Raw genomic sequence first — 23,028 nt, forward strand, 5'->3', positions numbered from 1 at the left:
ACAAAGAAGCTGAATCCCCCTTGCAGTGAAAACTGGAATTTAGATTTAACTATGGTGTAGTGACTACCACCCACATAATATATTACATGTATACACACAAACTTACTCTTCTTGTTGAGAACTCATAATGATACCTATTAAACTTTGAAAGTGACCTACCAGGGGAACCTGAAAATTGAATTAACTATAGAAACATGTGATGGAGAGGGGGAAACGTCACTTTTTTTTAAGAAAAGGCAATTGGTATGATTTTTACACAAAAAGGAAGTACTTTATTTTGAAGTAACAAGTGCAATATCAGCAGTATGCTTTCCAGTAACATTAGCACATTAACACTAACTAAGATTCTTTGTTCCCTATTAACTTGAATTTTTTACAGATGGTTTTTTATGTAAATTTAAGCACAGAGGTATAAGGTTATCTATGGTCATGTCATAGTAGCAAACAGCTGCTTATGATTTTGGTTTTGTGTTTGCATGCTGTTCCTGAAAAAGCAACAGCTTTCAATAAATACCAGACGTAACCAAGTGTTCACAGTAAAATTAGGGTTACCATATTTCAGCAAGCAAAAAAGAGGATGGGAGGAGCCCCGCCCTAGCCCCGCCCCTGCCCCTCCCACTTCCCGCCCCCCCAGAACCCCCAACCCTCCCCCTGTTCCTTGTCCCTGACTGCCCCCTCCTGGGACCCCTGCCCCTAACTGCCCCCAGGACTCCACCCCCTATCTAAGCCTCCCTGCCTCTTGTCCCCTGACTGCCCCAACCCTTATCCACACCCCCACCCCCAGACAGACCCCTGGGACTCCCACGTCCCATCCAACCACTCCCCACCCCCTGACAGCCCCCCCCAGAACTCCCAACCCATCTAAACCCCTCTGCTCCCTGTCCCCTGACTGCTCCGATCCCTCTCCCCACTCCTGCCCCCTGACAGCCCCCCCAGAACTCCCAGCCCCCCACCCCCCCGCTCCTTGTCCCCTGACTGCCCCCTCCTGGGACCCCCTGCTCCTAACTGCCCTCCAGAACCCCACCCCCTACCTAAGACTCCCTGTTCCTTGTCCCCTGACTGCCCCCTCCTGGGACCCCTGCTCCTAACTGCCCTCCAGAACCCCACCCCCTACCTAAGCCTCCCTGTGCCTTGTCCCCTAACTGCCCCCTCCTCAGACCCCCCCCCAACTGCCCCCCAGGACCCTACCCCCTACCTGTACCCTGACTGCCCAAAACTTTCTCCACTCCCCCCAAAAAGCTCCCCCATGAACTCCTGACCCCCCTGTTTCTTGACTACCCCCTCCAGAACCTCCCTGCCCCTTCTCCTGCCCCCTGGCCCCCTTACCCTGCTGCTCAGAACAGGGTGTTGGGCTCTGTGCGAGTCGGACACGTGGCTGCGCTCCCCAGCGCAACACAAAACCCGGTCCCTGGCCCTGCACAGTGCTGCCGGACCGGGACACTGGGCTGCAGGAGGAGGAGCTGCCGGCTCAGAATGCAGGGAGGGAGGAGCTCCTCTGCAGCTGCTCCAAAGTCCAGCCCAGGACTTTCCTGCAGCCCTCCCAGCCGCTCACTCTGCTCTGCCGGGGAGGGGGGAAATCCCGGACATTTTGAGTTATTTACAAATTCCCCCCGGACGCTATTTTTAGCACAAAAAGGAGGACATGTCCGGGTAAATCCGGACAAATGGTAACCCTAAGTAAAATGCTAGTAGTTCTAGTACGACAAAAGTTTAGTGAATAAACAAGCCCTACATTAAAAACATTTTTCTAAATATATAACCAAAGCAACTGGCTTTCTATTACTGCCATTGATTATTTTAATTTTTTTTTAACTTCTCTGAAAAAAATTATGCACTTATTTTGTGTACTACTAAGCTAATTATTTCTTGTTTTAGAAATGACATGATTGCAAGGGGACACCACAACCATGAACTTAGTTTAGGGTTACCATACGTCCGGATTTCCCCGGACATGTCCTCCTTTTGTGTGCTAAAAATAGCGTCCGGGGGGAATTTGTAAAGCTCTCACAATGTCCGGGATTAGCAGAGAGTGGCTGGGAGGGCTGCAGGGAAGTCCCGGGCTGGACTCAGGAGCAGCTGTAGAGGAGCCGGATCTGCCCTGCATTCTGAGCAGGCAGCTCCTTTGCAGCCCAGTCCGGCAGCACTGTGCAGGGCCAGACCGGGTTTTGTTGTGCAGGGCCAGACCGGGTTTTGTTGTGCTGGGGAGCTCAGCCACGTGTCCGGCTCGGCTGCACAGAGCCCAACACTCTGTTCTGAGCAGCAGGGTAAGGAGGTCAGGGGGCAGGAAGGTTCTGGAGGTGGAGGTCAAGAAACAGGGGGGGCTTTTTGGGGGCAGTGGAGAAAGTTTTGGGCAGTCAGGGTACAGGTAGGGGGTAGGGTCCTGGGGGGCAGTTGGGGGACAAGGAGCGGGGGGGGTAGGGGGCTGGGAGTTCTGGGGGGGAGCTGTCAGGGGGCAGGAGTGGAGAGAGGGATCGGAGCAGTCAGGGGACAGGGAGCAGAGGGGTTTAGATGGGTTGGGAGTTCTGGGGGGGGGGCTGTCAGTGGGTGGGGAGTGGTTGGATGGGGCGTGGGAGTCCCAGGGGTCTGTCTGGGGGTGGGGGTGTGGATAAAGGTTGGGGCAGTCAGGGGACAAGAGGCAGGGAGGCTTAGATAGTCCTGGGGGGCAGTTAGGGGCAGGGGTCCCAGGAGGGGGTAGTCAGGGGACAAGGAACGGGGGGAGGGTTGGGAGGTCAGGGGGGGGCGGGAAGTGGGAGGGGCAGGGGCGGGGCTAGGGCGGGGCTCCTCCCGTCCTCTTTTTTGCTCGCTGAAATATGGTAACCCTAACTTAGTTTGAACTTTAAAGCAGAACTGTTAGGTAGTTAATGAAGTGAATCAACCTTTTGCTTTGGTGCAGTGGGGTTTATGCGGTAGCCTTTAATCTCAAAAGACAGGAGGTCAAATATACAAGCAATGGCAGAGTGAGTTTACTAGTCTCCATTTACTCTCTAGCGAACCTCACAAAAATACCACACTACTTTTCAAAGTAATGAAAAGGCCAGGTCTGGAACAGAAAGGTGTTTCAGAATGAAGGAGCCCAGGGGAAGCTGTATGAAAAGTTAATGTAGTTTGGACCAATACTGTACTGTTTTAAACCCTTTGCAACCTCAGTGAAATCCATGGGATTGAATAGGGTATAAAATATACGTGAGTACAGAACTTGGGCCAATCTGTCCATAATATACTTGGCTTACATAATTACTGAAACTCTTAAATATATAATTCAATGTAAAAGTGTCAGTAATTATATAAATGTAGCTATATGTATGACTTGGTATATATCAGAGCGTGTGTAACAGTGCCTAGCAGAGGGGCGGGCAAACTTTTTGGCCTGAGGGCCATATCGGGTTTCCAAAATTGTATGGAGGGCCAGTTAACAAAGACTGTGCCTCCCAAACAGCCAGGCGTGGCCTGGCCCTGCCCCTTATCTGACCCCTCCTGCTTCTCGCCCTCTGACAGCCCCCCAGGACTCCTGCCCCATCCAACCCCCCCCCCGTCCGGTTCCCTGGCCCCTGACAGCCCCCGGACTCCTCCGCCACTGACTGCCCCCCACCACTCCATCCAACCCCTCCTCTCATTCCTGACTACACCCACGGGACCCCTGCCCCATCCAAGCACCCCTTCTCCCTGACTGCCCCTGGAATCCCTGCCCCTAACTGCCCCCCCGCTGTCCCATCCAACCCCCCATCCTTCCTGACTGCCCCCCAGGATTTATGCCCCCATTCAACCCCCCCTGTCCACACACACCCCCGACCACCACCCCAACCTCCCCTCCCCTTTATCCAATCCCCCCCTGCTCCCTGCCCCCTTACCACACTGCCTGGTGTCCCGGTGGCTGGCGGCGCTACAGCCGCACCACCCAGAGCACCAGGACAGGCAGCCACGCCGCCCGGAGCCAGCCACACCACAGTGCAGCACAGAGCACTGGGTCAGGCCGGGCTCTGCAGCTGCGCTGCCCCAGGAGCTCGCAGCCCTGCCGTCCAGAGCATTGCGCTGGCGGTGCAGCGAGCTGAAGCTGTGGGGGAGGAGAAAGGGGAACAGCGGGGGAGGGGACAGGGGTAGCCTCCCGGGCCAGGAGCGTCCCGCAGGCCGGATGTGGCCCGCGAACTGTAGTTTGCTCACCTCTGGCCTAGCACAATGGGGCCTTAATCTTTTTACCAGGGCCTCTAGGCGCCAATGAAATATAAGTAGTAATAATAAAGTTGAGAAGAAAACTTGAATTCAAAGCGTGTTGTCAGAAACAAAAGAATCTAGTTCCTAAAGAGTTAAAATACCTTAGGAATATTTTATAATCACTTGTTTACTTTTTAAAAAAAATCATTCTCATGCATACATACCTCACAGGGATAGTTAAAATATCAAGCAAGCTTTTAATCACAAAAAAGGATCTGGAGATAAAGCGCAATTTATAACAGAAATTCCAATTTTGGTTTTGTCAGAAAAAAATGCCTTGTCTGTTCCTCTCTTCATAAACCATATAATGAATAAAGTCTGTGATAGTCAGATAAATTTCTAAAAGTTTGAAAAACGTAACACAAATATAACCATGAGTGCTTAGGAGTTAAACCTCAGCACTAAGGATGAGGATTTGGGGACTTTCCTGCAGAATCTCATTATGAATAAGAATCTTGGATAAAGAAAATATAGCTAAGAATTTCTCTGCTAGTTTTAAAAATTGCCCTTCAGGTGAGCTGCTCATACAAAAAAATTTTATTCAGAAATACACTTCACATATCACCCCAATAAGTTTTCAAAGGCCCATAATATCATGTCAAGATTCTCCAAGGGCACTTACTGACACAGCCTGGCTAATTCCCCAATATTTTTTATCACATGACCATATCCCAATTCCAGACCCTATTTTTCTTCTGTATTTTTTCTGTTTTTTTTTTTTAATTAGTTCATAGATTAAATAGAATACCGAACCGGGAAGCTGACAACCCTAATAATGTTTAAGGTAAAAATGTGACATTCATAGAACTTCACTGTTACCTGCTGCTACTAATTGTTCTTTCACCTTTTTATGGGAGCAGCATTCAGTATCACCAATCCCATGCATTCAAAATCATGAGCTTGGTTTAAAAAAAAAAAAACTTTTAAAAATACATTTTGATTTTTTAATTTGCCTTCTGATTTCTGAGCCCTTAGGGTATACACTCAAATAATATTTTGAAGCTTTCCTTTGTTACCATGAGGTCTAAAAAATTTAACTTTACATGAGAATCTCAACTTTCATTTTTTAATCACCTGACACCAGGAGCTTTAGTTAAAACCCCATATATTATATGATACACGATAATACCATGAGAGATGACAATACTAAGCTATCACGATATAAATCTGGGTCTCTAGATTGTAATCTTTAGACTTTAAATCAATTATGCTACTACAAAAACAAATTACCATCTATTGCCCTCTCCCTAGATTTAGATCTACTTGCAGACAGTGATGTCTAAAAGAAATTGCCCAACCTAAGCCTCCCTCACTTTATACTGTAAATTTTCCATTATTCTACATCTGACTCCTCTCTAATGTATTCAACTTCCAAATTATTCAATATTTACTTACCCTTTTTCTTCTCAAATGCCAATCAACAGTTTAATCCTTTTTTTTTTTTTAACTAAATCCCATATCAGCATTTTGCCATGTAACAGAGGTCCTAGTAACTATGTAGATATCTACCTCATATAATTGACTGAAATTAGTTCTACATTTGTATGATGCAGGTGCAGTTAATTTTAAACACAATAAGAGGATGATGGCCAAAGAGTGTTCCAGTTTCCCTTTTACAGTCTGTTTGTATAAGGAAAACAAAAATATAACTATCTTAAAATCATTAAGGCTCATGATAATGTTTTAAAAGCAGATCTTGTAATCAAATTCTTTATCCCTCAGAAAGGCGGGACTTCTTCTCTAGGAGCACCTTTCTTTGTGACTATCAAGACTTTTCAGTATGTGTTCATCCTCTTAAAGGAATCTTCCCCAATGTACACTTTATGTGAAACAAAAAAATGAGGTGGAAAGCCCAAGTCAGAAATTAAAGTCCTTTAATAAAGAAATGAGAGGGATTATCAAATGAAATTCAATTCTAAATTTTTAAGCTTCCTTTTGCAACTCAGAACACCAGCTTCTCAAGTGCTATGAATTTCCCTATATATTTAGTGTTGGGCAATACAGCACGTTTCCCTTCTCATATGCCATCAAGTGCACACACATTTAAAAAATTCTCAGCAAGGCTCCTAAAGAGGAAGATTGAACCACCATCGCCAACCTCAAAGACATGAGGTCTTCGTCTTGTCTGGACCAGAGTGAGAATGGGTAGCTTAAGGGTCTCTCCCCCAACCCCAGGTGGCTATGGTGGGAGGAGGACCCATCACCTGATATTGTAGTCTGGCTGGTGGGGCTCAGGTAAGCTACTGGCCCCAGAACAGCTAGGGGAGAGTATATAAGCCCTCTCCCTCTGGCCACCCCTCTCATGTGAATGTATAGCTCCCAACCCTGGGATTAGAATGGAACCAGGTTGTTTGGTCCACTGTGGGCAATGCATTAATCACCTTTTTTGGGACTGCGAAGGAATTTTTCTCCTCACTACCAAATTGGACAGGGTGGAATGGGTTTTCCCCAGAGCAGCTCAGGGATCTGATGGGGTAAGTCAGTAGTCACAGTTCAAACTCTTGCAATTTAGGAGTCAGGTGTCCCCCGGGGGGGGGGTCTGATTCCCTGATAAACTAGAATTGGAAGTGTACTCCAGGGAAGGCATCCCTTCAAGAAGCTGGGCAAAGGTGTTGGGGCTTCTAATATCTGGTACAATGAGGAGATAACCCCCTTTTCCCCAGCCCTTTAACCCTCATACAAGGGGAGGACAGTGGGATCCCAGCAACAGGCTTGGGACCAAGAGCAAAGGGGCGGGGGGAGGGGTTGATGGCAGCATTCACACAGGTGGAAATGATTAGGAAGAAATGATGATCTGTCTTGTATGTTATTGCTGGATAGTTCCCAGATGAGTTAAATTAATAAAGTTGTGGCCTAATTAAACCACATCCCTTGCATCTTGTCTCTTCCTGCATGTATGGGGCAATGCACAGATGTTGCTGCATGCTGTACACAGGAGCAACCAGGGAAACACCACAAGAGTGAAAGTTACCAACATTAGTCAGAAGAGGAAGCTGTTGACTGAGTGTGTATAGCTAACATGGGGCATTTCCCTCTGACCCAGTAGAGAAAAGGCCTGTCTGCTACATACAGAACCATGTTAAGTATAGATATGCTTTTTTGCACTCCTCCTGCTGGGCCACAAGGAAGTGCTCTGTGTTAGCAGTACACACTGTGCACAGCAAAAAAAAAAAAGGGGGGGGGGGCATGAAGATAATGAGGTGTCAGTTCAATTCCAAAGGCTTGTTCTTAGAATGTGGGGAGGGAAAGCAGGAAAAGGGAGAAGATGACATACAAAAATACCAGATGTGGGGTGAGGAAAAAGATGGAGAGAAATGAAATCACAGAAGTCAATTGCTTGATTTTAGGGTGGAAATTGTATCTGAGATTCTTTCAAGTAACCCCATTAATAGTGATAACAAGATTGGTAGCCAAAAGTAGCTCAGAAATAATACTTACCTCTTAAAATGTTCAATTCCTGAAAATGAAAGAGTAGAGGAAGGAGTAGTTCCCTTCCTCCCATACCCAAAAATGAAAGCACTGTTTATGCATCATTCTTCCCACTTATATTTCAAATAGGAGAGAGTGTGTGTGGTATATCACTTATTGTAAGCAACTCCATCTGTATATTGATTGTGCACAGAGATTAGGAGATAATCTATTTTGAACATGTAAAGAAGAATTACTTTCAACAGTAAAATACCATTTGACAATACTGTAACCATCCCTTCCTTTATATAAACATATAAAAAATTAACTTGCAATTTTTACGGAAGTACTTTATAGCTATAATAGACTTTCTTTAAATTGTTTTTGAATAAAAGCACACCTTCATGAATTAACTACTTTTATCTTTTATATGAAATCATATAGAAAGTTAAAAATGTGGGCAATCTAGTTTTTCCATTCAAAGGAAAATTTCATCCAAAATACAGTATAATGTCATCCTTCAGGATTATCTCCTGTAACATGGAAAATATAACAACCAATGGAGGAGAAAGAAAGGATAAATGGTATTACTGTCTTAATATTTACATAATCACATTTACATATCTGATTCTAAACCATCTTAAACTCATTCAATGCCCTTCACAGGTATCTGTTCAGAAATTTTAAAATGAGAGCCATAAAAATGCATGTAACAGTAAAACTAGAAAAATTAGACTGTCATTCATTAAAAGTTGCTAGCAACTATTCAGCCCTAATACATGCTGTCAGGCAGTGCAAGAAAGAGACTGCTGTTCTTGCCCCGAACATAGTGATCCTGCTCCAAGTAACCTTTAAAATTCCCTTGAATGCAGAAAACAGTGTTGATCTCAGATCACTGAGAAACAGTCTCATAAATAGGAGCGTGAAAGTCCCACAAGTCACACAGTGTTCTGTAAAGGCCAAATCCTGCTTCCTGCACTCAGCCCAAGTAAACAGGACATACACCGGGGAGGCCTGTGTGAGGGATGGGGTGGAATGCCTACCCTATGCCACTAAGGTTAAGTACTCATTCTGCTCCCACTACTGAAGCCTCAGGGTTGCAGTACCCTCTGACTTTGTTGTGCCCCTTCACAGGGTTGGAGAAGGTTTCAGGCCAATGGAACTACAATGTCAATATACTTATAAACATAGTATGTTATTTCAGACTATAATTTACATTATAAAAATATGAATACTATTACAGCAGCATCCAGAGGGTCCAGTCCAGAGTGAGACTCCATTGGTAGATGCTGGGGGAATCCTGCATCACTGCATGTGAGCAGAATTCATGGCCTCCACAGATTTCTTGGCTTTCCCGCAGAAAAATGACTTCTGATGGGGAAGCAAAGGAAAGCTGCAAGACTGGCCACACACCCCTCCCAAGCAGTGCAGGCAGGTCAGTTTGGGTGCCCAGAGTAGCCGCTAGAGACATAAATCAGAGATGGAATGGCTGGGCAGTCGTGTGTGTGTGAGAGAGACAGACAGACACTCTGTTCCTCTCCCTTGTTATTGTGGCACACTTGGCATGGAGGGGCAGAGCTTTGGGGTGTTTCTGGGGAGGCAGGCATGGGGCAGGCTCTGTCCCCTCAGACAGAGCACAATGTAGCAACCTGCCTGCTTAGTGAATTGTTCCCGTTGTTCTTAGTGAATTCCCCCAGGAGTATAGAACAGGTGTAAAAATGTTAAGTCTCCTTTACATTGCCAGATTGGTATAAAGGAGCCTTATTGTAAAGGACAGTGTGGCCTTATAAATGCTTATGGTGCTTTTGTGATTAGAACTGATCTAAATTTTTGGACTGAAAAAATTTCCTATCAAAATGTGCTCCATGAGCTATTTGCTAATGACCTGACCATCCCCAGAAAGTAGCCAATATAAATTGTGAGTTTGAGTCCCCAGCCCTTGCTTGCTCTTCAGTTGCCTATGATGTAACACTGAGCATATGGTTGCATATATTTGCTGACTAATAACTACAAGTAAAGGGTCAATACTAGCTACATTACTATTAGAGGAAGAGTTGGGGATTTCCTACAATGCTCCCCACTCCCATTCTTCATCCATTGTATTGTAGTTTAAATAAATTACTAAAATAATTGAAACTGGCGTGATTATATTGTGTTATTTTAATAAATAAAATATGCAGAATTTTAAAATATTGTGCACAGAATTTTTAATTTTTTGGTGCAGAATTCCCCCAGGAGTAAAACACGTACAAAGAGACTCTGACTCTCAAACTTTGTCTGCATTAGACTTTGTCTTAAAATCTCCAACCATTGCCTCTATTCCACCAATAGTAGCAGTAGCAGGAGCGCTAGCATAGACAACTGGCGATCACAGGCATTTTAAAAGCCACGTCATCTACCTGCTTTGTGCAGGTATACTACTGTTCACACTGTTACTACTAGTAGTGAAGCTTCATTAGTGGTAGCAACAGTGGGAAATTCAGAGAAATTCTAATGTAGGCACAGTAGGGTTGCCAACTTTCTGACTGCAGAAAACCGAACACCCTAGCCCTGCCGCTTCTCTGAGGCCTCACGCCAACCCCCACCCCCCAGTCGCTCGCTCTCCCCCACCATCGCTCACTCACTCATTTTCACTGGGCCTGGGGTAGGGGGTTGGGATGAGGCAGGGGGTGAGGGCTCCGGCTGGGGATGCAGGCTCTTGAGTAATGCCAGGGATGAGGGGTTTGGGTGTAGGAGGGGGCTATGGGGTTGGGTGGGGGGGGTGAGGGCTCTGGCTGGCAGTGTGAACTCTCGTATGGAGCCGGGAATGAGGGGTTTGGGGTGCAGGAAGGGGCTCCAGGCTGGGGCCAAGGGGTTTGAAGTGTGGAAGGGGGCTCTGGGTTGGGGCAGAGGTGGGTGAAGGTTCCAGCTGGAGGTGTGGGCTATTGTGTGGGGCCAAGGATGAGCGGTTTGGGGTGCAGGAGGGTGCTCTGGGCTGGGGTAGGGGTACAGGAGGGGGTGAGGACTCTGGGCAGCATTTACCTCAGGTGGCTCCCGGAAGCAGCAGGATGTTCTCCCTCCGGCTCGTAGGCGGAGGTGTAGCCAGGCAGCTCTGCACGCTGCCCCATCTGCAGGCACCACCCCGGCAGCTCCCATTAGCAGGGGTTCCCAGCCAATAGGAGCTGTGGAGCCGGCACTTAGGGTGGGGGCCATGCACGGAGCCCCCGACTGCCTCTACACCTAGCTGGAGGTGGGACATGCCGCTGCTTCTGGGGCCACGTGGAGCCACAGTAGGCAGGGAGCCTGCCTTAGCCCTGCTGCGTTGCCAACCGGACTTTTAACAGCCCGATGAGTTGTGCTGACTAGAGCCGCCAGGGTCCCTTTTCGACTGGGCATTCCAGTTGAAAACCAGACTCCTGGCAACCCTAAGACAGCCTAAGAGCCAGGAATTATGTCTCGAATTTGTACAGCACCAACAGCAATGGGGTCCTGAGCTCAATTAAGGCATATGGGAGCTACTATTTATACTTAAATAAATAATAATAAAGGTTGACTCCATGAACAAACAATTATGGAAACTTTAAAGGAACAAAATTAAAGTTTCAAGTTGAACCATAATGTGTATCATTGTTGGAGGTAGGGGGTAACCTAAATAACTTTAAAAGTGAATATCATATTGGCATGTAGCTAGATTCCGTTAACACCTTACCGTTTTCTATGAAATGAAAACTGAAGAGGAGGATAGTAAAGTTTGGAAACTAATCTGGCACAATGTAAAATACTCTTTGTCTTCACTAAACCTTTGTCTAACCCCAAACAAAATACTGAGCAGATTCTACTGGACAGCCACCAGGTCACAGGCCACAAAAATGTTTAGTGGACATAACAGGCATATGTGTTTGCAAAATTACAGCTCTGTGCAAAACCACAAAACTGTAGGCTCAATTTTGTTGTTTTGTGATAAACATTAACTTTGCTAAATGAAAAGATTGTGACTCTTTGCAAGTCTCAGAAGTATGGAAACAATGTTGCCTTTACCTATCTACTACATAACAGCTGAACTTTAGTTCCATATCAGCTATTTATATCTGCTGCTCTTGGCCCCTGCTGATTTTTGTATTCGCTTGAAAGATTTGGCCAGGACCTTGCCCTATTGGCAAGTGCAGACTGGAAAGAAAATATAGCTCTTAGCCAATTATGTCTCCTTGTTGACCTTGCCACCATATATGAATCTTCCAGAGACAGTTGTTCCTGATGACCTCACCATGAACAGAGCTTTCATTAAAACTAATGCAAATAATTTATGATTCTTGGGGGCGTTCTCCAACTTTTGATATAGTGGTATTGTAATAATATACTATAATTATCCTAAAAAAAGTGAACTCTTTCAAAGTAACAAGATACTGTATGTTTAATATAACCTATCAATTATTCTCAATGTCCACTGAATGTAGGACAAGCAGCAATGGGCTTAGTCTGCAACAAGGGAAATTTAGGTTAGATATTAGGAAGAACTTTCTAACTACAAGGGTAGTTACACTCTGGAATGGGCCTCCAAGGGAGGTTGTGGAATCCCCAGCACTGGAGGTTTTACGAACAGGTTGGACAAACACCTCTCAGGGATGGTCTAGGATGGATTTATTTGATCCTGTCCAGTGCAGGGACTTGGTCTTGATGACCTATCGAAGTCTCTTCCAGCCCTACATTTCTATGATTAAAATGTATTATCATTGTAATCAATATAACCATTACATATTTAAAAACAAAACAGCTGTAGTTTTTCTAAACAAACCAATTTTTCCCAACTATAGCTACAATAAATAGATACAACCAAAATAGTAATTGTATACCACTGGACTAACTAAAGTATATATGTAATCCATCTCTGCTGATTCTGACATAATGTGACAGCTAATTCTGCATGACCTTTCATAACATACTGTAAGTTACAAAGTAATATCCAGACAGGGTTTATACTAGTTAGAGATGGAAAAGACCTATTAAATCAGAGTCCATCCTCTTACCAGACAGAACACAGGCCTTCCAAAAGAAGGTGCATCACTTACTGAAGTGATATTACATTTAATCTTAGCTTGACAGCCTGCATGTTTTCTGCTGTATGTAGTCTCAAGGAAACCATGTAGAAATTTAGATTCCCCCCCCCCCCACACACACACACAAAAGTACCCAATGCCAAACTTCAACACACTCGTACAAGGTTCTGTTCTATTTCTGAAGGATAAATGCTTTTGCTATTTTGTGTAACATGTAGGCAAAAGCTTTTAAAAATCAGGAAGTAGTTACTGTATCAATGATAAAAAACCTGCTCTACTGCATTTCACTATTAAGAGCACTGTTCGACCCAGATGCTGTGCACAATTCATTAGTTTCTAGAGCAATTAATAAGTGCTGTACTTTTCTGCACATTAGACCTAAATTATGCAGCGAGACTCTTGATTTATGCAGTACAACTCCAATGAATTCTAGGGCAAATAGGGAATTATGTGGCCATGTTAATCAAGCATTAACTTATTCAATAACCTTCAATGTTACTGAAAGTCTAAAAATGCATCACAAATTAACGCATGTTATTTATTTGCACTATAGTAGAGGAATACCTCTGCTCCCTGTGTCAGGAGTTCCATAGGAGAGGAGCCCGTCTGAATTGCATGTTCAGCCATGGGAACAGCAAGGTGGGACAGGCATCAGCATGAGGGTCAGAAGAGCTGCAATACTGTGTCTGGAAAGGAAGGCTTGAAAGAGGCACTACTGTCCAGAGCTCCTGAGCTACATAATATCAGAACATGATTTTTGCAGAGCAAGGGGCTCCTATGCTGCGCTATCCAAAGCTATATACAGTAAGAGCAGGGCTTTACTCCTTCACAGGTACACAGTGAGGAACAGTGAAGCCCCACAAAAGTGCTTCACTTCTTTGTGCCTGCCTTCCAATGAGAAAAGAGCCATTGGGCCAGTTTACTTTATCTTTGCTTCACTGTGTCAGAAAGAATCTCCCTCTGGCTGTCCTCTTGTACTGTCCTTTAAAGGGCAGTAGCATGGAAATAGACACAGGAAACTTACTGAGCTCCCCTATGTGGGGAAACACAGAAAAACCAGAAATGCAAAAGGCAAAGTAGAAGGCAGACAAGGTGAGGAGAGGAAAAGTGACAGCAGAATGTCAACTTCTGTAAATTTATGCAGCACAGATTTATATGGCATCTTAGCAAAAAGATAGATTATGTGGCCATTTATGGTGTTGATTCACCCGATTATACACAGGTCCCTATTGATAAAATTGCATGAACTCCTGTAAATTCTAACATTATAAAACCCACAAAACTTTGTTAGCTTAGTGTTAAAATTGCTAAAGTGTATTTCATATTTTTCTCTCTCCTCCCCACCTCTCACACACACACACGCACTAAAAAACAAAAATATCACAAATGTAAGCAACATTCACACAACACAATACCAACCCCCATGCCTTATCCCACTGCCATCATGATACTCTCTTTAATATGTTCACTTAATTCAACAGTACTATCCCCCCAATGCTCATATAAAAAAAAAGATCACTCTGCAACACACATCCTTACCTTCCATATGTTACTTTGTGAAAATATATATAATTGTTCATCCCTCTCATGCTCACCATATATGGGGTGGCCCTGTGTGTTCCCAATGGCTCCTGTCTGCATGCTGTGACAACAAGGATCCTATGGAGCTGTGCTGACATTCTTGTAACCCATAATTCTCTCCTAGAATCTCTATAAGTAGAGAGATCCTCAGAGTGAGGGGTTTTTGCTTAAAACTGATACACACACAATTCAAGCTGCATCATATTTTAAGCATATTCTCCACACGGTTAGTAGGAAGATAATACATGTGCCAGGTTGCCCCCTCCAGGCCTGTCCCACACACAGAGCCCCAACCCTCACATGACCCCCACAGGGTCCAAGGAGATAGGGGACGGTGCCATGGAGGCAGCTACCCCTTGGGTGAAATTATGCCTCCCCCTCTTGAAGTCAATGGCAACACACTGACTTCATTGGGCCAGGATTTCACCCCTTGTGTTCAGAAAGGGAAGACTGACATATGGATCTCAGAGTAGGAGCCTGGGAAAAGTAACAGCTGGCCCTAAAATCAGTAAGAACTACATGTTGCCCTGAATTTGTATGCTGTACCACTTGTATTTACATCAGTGGGAGTTGCAGCTCCAGGATGACAGTAGTTTCTGGCGCTAGGTAAATAAACACAACAGAGAATATGATTTTAGAAAAACATAAGCTTCATTAGAGAGCAATCCAAATAAGAGCTTTTCATAGGGCAGGTGACCTTTTCACAGGTCACATTATATGAAAAAGCTATGACACTTAAGCTAATATTTCATTAAAAAAAATTAAATACATAGATTTTTTAACAGTTAACTTCTGCATTCTGTGAACTACACAAAATAATTCAAACAAATCCTAGCTGCTCAATTCACCCCATGCTGAATAGAAAACATTACAGGTTTTCACTAGACACCTGCAGAGCCCTAAGACCCAGATCCTGCAAAGACTAACACGTATGCTCAAAGTTAAGCATGTTTGTAAGTCTATATAGGATCAAGGCCTAGGATATTAACTTTTGTTCGGTTAGAGGGATGTTCATAGTTGCTGAAGTCATCAGAGCACCATTTCCTGTTATCAAAGTACAACACGTTTAAGAAAAGGTAATTTATTTTCTGCATAATTAAAGAACCACTGATGCCTCTTGGAAAACTGAAAATGTTCTGTTTAAGGAGAGTGGATGGCTCATAGTGGGTTAAAGAGGCTTTCATCTCTAGTTAGGGATTCAAATTCATCCCAGGCTGTTAATAAGTGAAAACAGTTACTGTCTCATGGCTGTCTGAAAGCCTGGGTGAAATGACTTGGATGATTTCAGTTCAGTTTCCAGGAAACCGGTATGGCTATCACTCTTTGCAATAGTCTTAGCAGAGAAGGAACTCTCTTTTCACCAGAGCTGGAGTTAGAAATTTGAGGTGGGTCTGTAATACAATTTTCCTCCCCAAGCTTGAAATCCTGTCCACCAAGAACACAGAACTATTTGCAGAACTTGCATTATGGAGGGTGATGATTCTTTCACCTTCAAACAAGTTAACTCACTTATTTTATGTAAAAGAGGGCTATCCTATCATCTTTGGGATATCACCAGTGTTCATAGATGCAGTAATGGAGCTGGCAGCCAGAGCTGGGGTCTACACATCTTCCAGCTTAACTTTTCCCCCCCAATTCTTTGAAAATAATTTAAAGTTTACATCTTTTGCTCCAATTTTTAACCACAGAATTCAGATTAATATTTCTAGGTAAATATAAACAGATGCTCAAAATAGCCTCCTATTTCATTCCCCAACATTTGCAAAGATTAAGGACATCTCATAGAAAAGTACACAATATAACAGCACAAATCAAATTAGATTAAATTAATTAACCTAAAATTGTTCATTTTCTTGCTTAGCCCCTTCTCCTCTCCTATGTCTGACCCATTCTGTACATTTTCATACCATATTTTTTCTAATTTATGTCTATGCAGGGCCGGTGCAAGGAAGTTTCGCGTCCTAGGCGAAACTTCCACCTTGTATCCCCGCCCACCCCCAGCCCTGTGGCAGCTCCCCGCCCCTCCCCCCCGCCCTGAGGTGGCCCCAGCGTGGCAGCTACCCCCCCCGGCCCGGGGAGCCGTGCGGCAGCTCCCCACCCCAGCTCACCTCTGCTCCGCCTCCTCCCCGAGCACGCTGCCCCCGCTCTAATTCTCCTCCCCTCCCAGGCTTGCAGCGCCAAACAGCTGATTGGCGCCGGAAGCCTGGGAGGCGGGAGAAGTGGAGCAGTAACGGTGCGCTCCAGGAAGGGGGCGTAGCAGAGGTGAGCTGGGGTGGGGAGCCCTGCGGCAGCTCCCCCCCTGCCCTGAGGCATCCCCCACCCCGGCAGCTCCTCACCCCCCGGCCTGGGGAGCCGTGCAGCGCTGCAAGCCTGGGAGGCGGGAGAAGTGGAGTGGCGACCACGCGCTTGGGGAGGGGGCGTAGGAACGATGTAAAAAAAAATTGGGGGCACCGCTTTTTGGCGCCTCCAAATCTTGGCACCCTAGGCAACCGCCTAGTTTGCCTAAATGGTAGCACCGGCCCTGTGTCTATGAAATCAAAGAAAACAGTCTGTCCTCTCCTTCCTTCAACAAGCAACTTCTCCTTTCCTTTCATTCTTTCCCAAACATGTATTCCATTCCACCGGCCTCTTCCCCCATTACATTTGTTCTAAGCCCTTTCTCCCCAATTGCTCTAGTCCCCCTGAATCTTTTGTTCATTGTATTATACTCTCTTGGTACTATTTGCTTCCATCTGCATTCTATTGTCTCCTCATTGTCTTCGACATCACTAATAATTAATAATTTTTAAATTATATAATGTTTTGGAAACTAATTAACCAACATAACACCTATCAAATAAGCAAGTTTTATCCCTGTTTTACAACAGGAAAATCAACCTAGATTGTAAACTCTTCAAGACAAGCACTCTTTCTTTCTATATGTTTGTATTATAATAAATAATAATAATTTTATATAGTGCTTGTCATCAGAAGATCTCAAAGCACTTCACAAACTTTAATGTATTTATCCCCATAACAGCCTTGTGTATGCATATAGTACCCAGAAAACTGGGGCCCCAATGTACTGTAGAGAAGAAGAAAGGTGGTCACTTAACCAAGAACAACCAGACTCAGGGTCAGAACTAGAAGTAGAGCAAGTAGAGCCTCTTGCTCTCAATTTTATGGTTAGTCCACTGAACCACACTGCTTCTTCACAACAGAGAACTGTCCCCTTTTCTTGCAACCAGAGGCTTCATTAGGTGCTCAGCAGAGGAAAGAGCTAGCTCCCAGCAGAATATGTTTGCAATGGCCCAAGCACCATCTCCCCTCTAGCAATGCCATTGCCTATGCTATGCTTGTTATGTGGACAGAAGACTTCAGTCTCCAGGGCAGGCAAAATGGGACGTTTCAGGAGCACTAAATTCACACTAAAATAAATTAAGTTGTTCTATGTAGAAACAATTCTACTTATGTCATATAATTTTTTCTTTAATTGCTCAGGAATATTTGCATGAAAATAGATTTATTTTTCCCGCAGTCATCTGTTCCTACTGCTTAATCCTAAAGTCATAATTAGTCATGTTTGTGACATAACACAGCAACTTATTGTAAAGTAATAAACAGAATGTTATGATTTCAGGTGAGGGACAGTAAAAGCAAGCTTGCTTTTCAGAAAAATACCTATTTTACAAAGAGAAAAGGATTAAGAGAAATACGCATAGGCGTGTGCATGGGGTGTGCCAGGTGTGCCCAGGCACACCTTAATGCAGGGGTGGGCAAATGGCTCCACTCTCCCGGCGCAGCAGGCCGCCGACCCCTTCCCCGGAGCCATGCTCCAGGAATATTCAGGGCTGGGGGCCCTGCTCCACCAATATTTGGAGCTGGGTCTCTCCCCCAGCCCTGCCTGGAGCGGGCCCCGGCCCCCGCCTGCCACCCCCTACGGGTCTCCCCCCCTGCCCCGCCGCGTCCCTGCCTCAAAGAAAGTGGCGCGCACCTCTACTGTGCCTGCTTGTGCTGCCGGTGTAGCACATTCCTACGCTTAACTGCTATCTGCTGCCCCAGGGTCCTAGTGTCCCCCATCCCCTAATGGCAGGGCAGGCTGCCCTTACCCTGCCCTTCCGCCCTAGCCCTGAGCCTCTCCAATGCCCCAAACCCCTCAGCCCCAGCCAGAGCCCTCATCCCCCCGCACCCTAATCCTCTGCCCCAGCTCTGAGCCCCCTCCTGCGTCATGAACCCCTCATCTTCAGCCCCACAGCCCTCACCCCTGCACCCCCTCCTATCCCCAAACTCCCTCCCAGAGTGTGCACCCCCTCCCCCTTCCCACACACCCCTCCTGCCCCCAAACTCCCTCCCAGAGCATGCACCCCTCACCCCCTCCTACGGCCCCACCCCCAGCCCAGAGCCTGCACCCAGCACCCAAACTCCATCCCAGAGCCTGCACCCCAGACCTCCTCCCCCACCCAAACTCCATCCCAGAGCCTTAGGCAGGTGGGGGGCGGAGTTGGGGGGGGGCGGGTTCTGGGCACCACCAAAATTTCTACAAACCTGCCACCCATGCGTGGGGCAGTGTGTCTGGCTCTGCGCGGAGCAAAACATGCTGCTAGGAGCCTCATGATAGTCCGTGGCCAGGGGGGGAGGTTGGATAAGGGGTGGGGGCAGTCAGGGGACAGGGAGCAGGGTGGGTTGGATAGGGGGTGGGATCCTGGGGGGGTGGTTAGGGGTGGGGGTGTCTACAGGGGGCAGTCAGGGAGCAGGGGGGTTGGATGGGGCATGGGAGTCCCGGAGTCTGTCAGGGGACGGGGGTGGATAGGGGTCAGGGCAGTCAGGGGACAGGGAGCAAGGAGGATCCTGGGGGGACAGTTAGGGTGGGGGGAGTCTCTGGAGGAGGTGGTCAGGGGACAAGGAGCTGGGGGGGGGTTGGATGAGTCGGGAGTTCTGGGGGTCCTGTCAGGGGGTGGGGAGCGGTTGGATGGGTGTGGGAGTACTGGGGACCTGTCTGGGGGTGGGGATGTGGATAAGGGTCGGGGCAGTCAGGGGACAGGTAGGGGGTAGGATTCTAGGAGGGCAGTCAGGGGACAAGGAGCAGGGAGGCTTAGATAGGGGGTGGGGTCCTGGGGGGCAGTTAGGGGCAGGGGTCCCAGGAGGGGGTAGTCAGGGGACAAGGAGCGGGGGGGTGGGTTGAGGGTTCTGAGGGGGGCAGTCAGGGGGCAGGAAGTAGGAGGGAGTGGATGGGGTCACAGCGGGGGCAGGGCTAGGGCAGGACTCCCTGGGTGCACACCCTAATGAAATGTGCTGCGCACGCCTATGGAAATACATAATACATATAATGGCAAAGACCCACTGACATGCTGGAAAACTGAAAAAATTCTAACATCTACTACTTTTGCTTGAAGACTGTCTGGATTGTAATTTGAAATCGTCTAGAACATGTAGCCAGTTTAAATGTACAGCAAATTAGCAAAACAGTTTTTAAATAATTCATCAGCAATGCAAAGTCAGGACATATTTTCAGGCATAGTGGCATTAAAAATACTCAGTGGCAAGCCTCCTCCTATAATTGGTAATGATCTGCTGGTAAAGTTTGGCAGAAAACCAGGAGCTTTAATAGTGATCTAACATAATGTATACAAACTTTGGGCCCATTCATTTCAATAGTTCGGGTATATAGAGAATGCAGGATCAGACCCAACATGTCCCAATCCTGAAGAGACTTATACAGGTGCTTAATCTTAATATGTAAGCACAGATACAATGAGACTAGTTTCAGGAGTACAGTTGTGCACATACATAAATCTTTGCAGGATCAGGGTCTATATTAGGACTCCTCTTGAGGATCATACTTACTCAGAGATCATAAAATGAAGGTAAACTAAATCTGTAATTATTTTTTATTAAGTTCTACTTTCTTGATAAACTCAGAGTATAAAAAGTTACAGTATTTAGCCAGTGTTCCCTAGCTTGGTCACTGGATATAAAAATGTGGTTCTTAAAGACATGGTTTGGTCAGAGAACAAAGATAATACTCAATTCTATGTGGTAGAATAACAGTCACTGTATTTTATTTTGCATGGTTCATGAGGTCAGAAGAATGACAAATAATGTGGTTTTGATTCTTGTCCCTAGATGTCTCATATTGTTCAATGTTTTTATTTTGACTACTATTCTCACTACACTTTTGCTAATGCAAATATGAATACTGAGTAAGTATACCTGAGGTGAGGAAACAGTGAACCTCTTGAATGTCCTCAGATATGAGAGTAATCATCCAGTAATTAATCTGCACAATATGCAGTGCTTCTGTACAGCATTCAAAACTAGTATTATTTTTGGAGTGTATATGTTTAACTATGAAGGAAAAAGTGCAAGAAAACAAGAGTTGATTCTTTAAATACCCACACACCCACCCATACAAAGACGAAGTTGAGAACATGAAATTTAAACTTGAAAAGTAAATTTTAAAATTATGTAGCACCACCCATATCCATGACTATGAATCACAAATAAACTGTACCACACAAAGAAGGGCCCAATTCTGCTTCCATTCATGTTAATGGCAAAACTCTCATTAACTTCAATGGGAGCAGCAGAAGATTCAGTTAAATGTTAGCAGTTAGTAGTAGAAGACCCTACCTCTGCCTATACAGAGAGACAGCCACTCATAAATCTGCACACTACCTAAAGACTTTTCTTCGCTCAAAGAAACTAAATACCAAACAACCATCTAGTCAAGGCTTGAAGCGATCAAATCCTGGGGTTATTGAAAAAAAGCCCTGCTCACTATTCTGAGAGTGCCTCTGAATTTCAAAATGAAGTTTGTTCCTTATGTATATATGAAAAGAATATTTTATAAAACGCAGAAGTTATGATTCCAAAGCCTTCCAACGATGGTCAATGTATGCAATACAACCTCCTTCTTTACATGTAGTTGGAAAATTATTGTCATTTTTTGCAACATTTAAGATTTATCCGCAGTCAATCTACTTTTACAAAGGAGGAAAACCATTTAAGCTTGCGTGCATGTAAAAAGTAGCCTGACTCTTCAGTTCTCAGGAACAGCCTGATCTAAGCCTAACCACAATGACTAAATCGTTTTCAATTCTCATGGGTAACTAATTAACTCTTTCTCCAAAAGCCTGGTTATAACGAAAGGCTACATTTCCTACCACTCACTCGTCTCCTTCCTCAGTCAGGGAGCCAGCTGGGGAAAGCAGGCTGCCCTAGCCCCCTGCGGCGGCAGCGGGGTCCCCTGCGGATCTCAGCACTTATCCGTGGGGCAAGTAGCAGCAGCAGCCAACTAGCGAGCACACGAGCTTTGAAGTTTTCCCCTCAGAAGTTTGGTCAACTTAACAGCACCACTAAGCCGCAGGCAGAGGCTGAAATCCCGGCGCCCGGGACACAGGAGCCGCCCAGCGGGGACTTTCTGGGGTTGGAGCCCCTGCTAAAGGGCTTGGCCAAGACAGCTGCCCCACACTGAGCGGACTCCCGCACACGCGCCAAGCCAACCTAGCGAGCTCGGCGGAGAGACGCCCATGCGGGGCTCGCCTGGCCCCAGACCCAGACCGGGAGCGCCCCAAGGTCACCTGCCCTAGGGACTCCCCTCACTGCTGGGTCCGGGGGAGGGGACACTCTCCTGGCTAGCCCCTCACACCGCGCTCTGCCGGGGCGGGTGATGCTCTTCCCCCTCCCGCCAGCCCCTGCTCCCGACCCACCAGCCCCGGGGATGTGAGGAACGGGGAGGGGAACCAAGCGCAAACTTTCGCGGCCACTTACTTGGCGGCTCGCGGCTGCCTCCCCCTACCACGCTGGCGAGCCTCTGGGCGGGCGGCGGCTGCACTCTGGCTAGCGGGACTCCCTGCGCTGTAGACATGCCCCGGGCAGCGGAGCGGCTCCGGCTCAGGGTGCGCCACTGTAGGGGGCGGCGGCGCTGAGCCGAGGAGGGGAGCGCCCTGCTGGGAGCGGGCTGTGCGCTCCGCCTGCCCCAGCCGGTGCCAGGTCTGCAGCAAGCCCGGCAGCCCGCGTCCCTCTCTCCCAGCCGACTGACGACTTTCAATTCACCTGCAGGCAGGAGCGGCGCGGAGCCCTCCCGGCAGGCAGCGCTGCGGCGCGGCGGGAGGGGCCGAGTGGCGAGCGCCCCGGCTGGAGGAAGCCCCGGCCGCCCCTCCTTCTCCCGCTCGCCGGGGCGCGCACTCCGCTCGCCCGGGCCGCTCCGCAGCTCTCCCCGGGACTGCAGTCATTGCGTCACCGCCATCCCCACCCTCACCGCGGGGGGAGCTGCCGCTGCAGGAGCCGGGGTGCTGGCTCGGGGGGCCGCGGGCACTGGCCTTGGTGTGGGGATTCCGAGCCCCTGTCAGGGGAGCGCTGCGTGGGGGGCTGACGCCCCGTGCAGGTCCCGCTTCGCGCGCGGGTGAGGAGCTGGGGCTCGTTCCCTCCAAGGTGCGTCTTGGGACGCTAAGCCGGCGCACAACGGACTGCGTCTGTATCAGCGGCTGCCCCCGAAATCTCAGGTGTGAGATCGTTCGCAGCCGCTGCAAGTAACCAGGGGCCCTGCCCGCCCCGCGCTCTCAGCCCCCAGTCTCTCGCTCAGCCCTCGCAGGATCGGGGCCCCCGCCGGGCCCGACCAGGTTCTCTGGGAACAGAAAAAGCCCAGAACATTTCAAACCTTTGGCTCCCACAGGGGTCGGGTGACCGGGGGCAGCCAGCAGCTCATATGGAAAGTCTCACAGACGTGGAGCCTCTGACAGCACCAGCTTTCACCCTGAAAAGACAGTCTCTGAGCAGATACGTACTTTAAGGGATAGAAGTTTAAAGGGCCGTAAAG

At 47.1% G+C, this 23,028-nt stretch overlaps 1 protein-coding gene across 21 annotated transcripts in view; it reads right to left on the minus strand.

Annotated features, from left to right (window-relative positions):
* The window catches only part of KIAA1217 (KIAA1217 ortholog), a 517,243-nt gene extending 495,000 nt beyond the window's left edge, over positions 1-22,243 (minus strand). For 18 of the 21 annotated variants that reach the window (XR_256476.4, XR_256475.4, XR_010599123.1 and 15 more), the window contains exon 1: positions 21,981-22,234. Coding sequence is in view for 15 of the 21 variants with exons in the window: in XM_008162848.4 (XP_008161070.2) it covers positions 21,981-22,077 (97 nt within the window). In the remaining 6 variants the exon portion in view is untranslated. Of the gene's footprint in view, positions 1-21,373; positions 21,692-21,980 lie in introns of those variants that run through there. The other 3 variants (XM_065586890.1, XM_065586883.1, XM_065586886.1) reach the window with 3 other exon arrangements.
* Positions 22,244-23,028: the final 785 nt, after the last annotated feature.

The sequence above is a fragment of the Chrysemys picta genome, chromosome 2 (assembly GCF_011386835.1).
Source record: "Chrysemys picta bellii isolate R12L10 chromosome 2, ASM1138683v2, whole genome shotgun sequence".
NCBI classification, from domain to species: domain Eukaryota; kingdom Metazoa; phylum Chordata; order Testudines; family Emydidae; genus Chrysemys; species Chrysemys picta.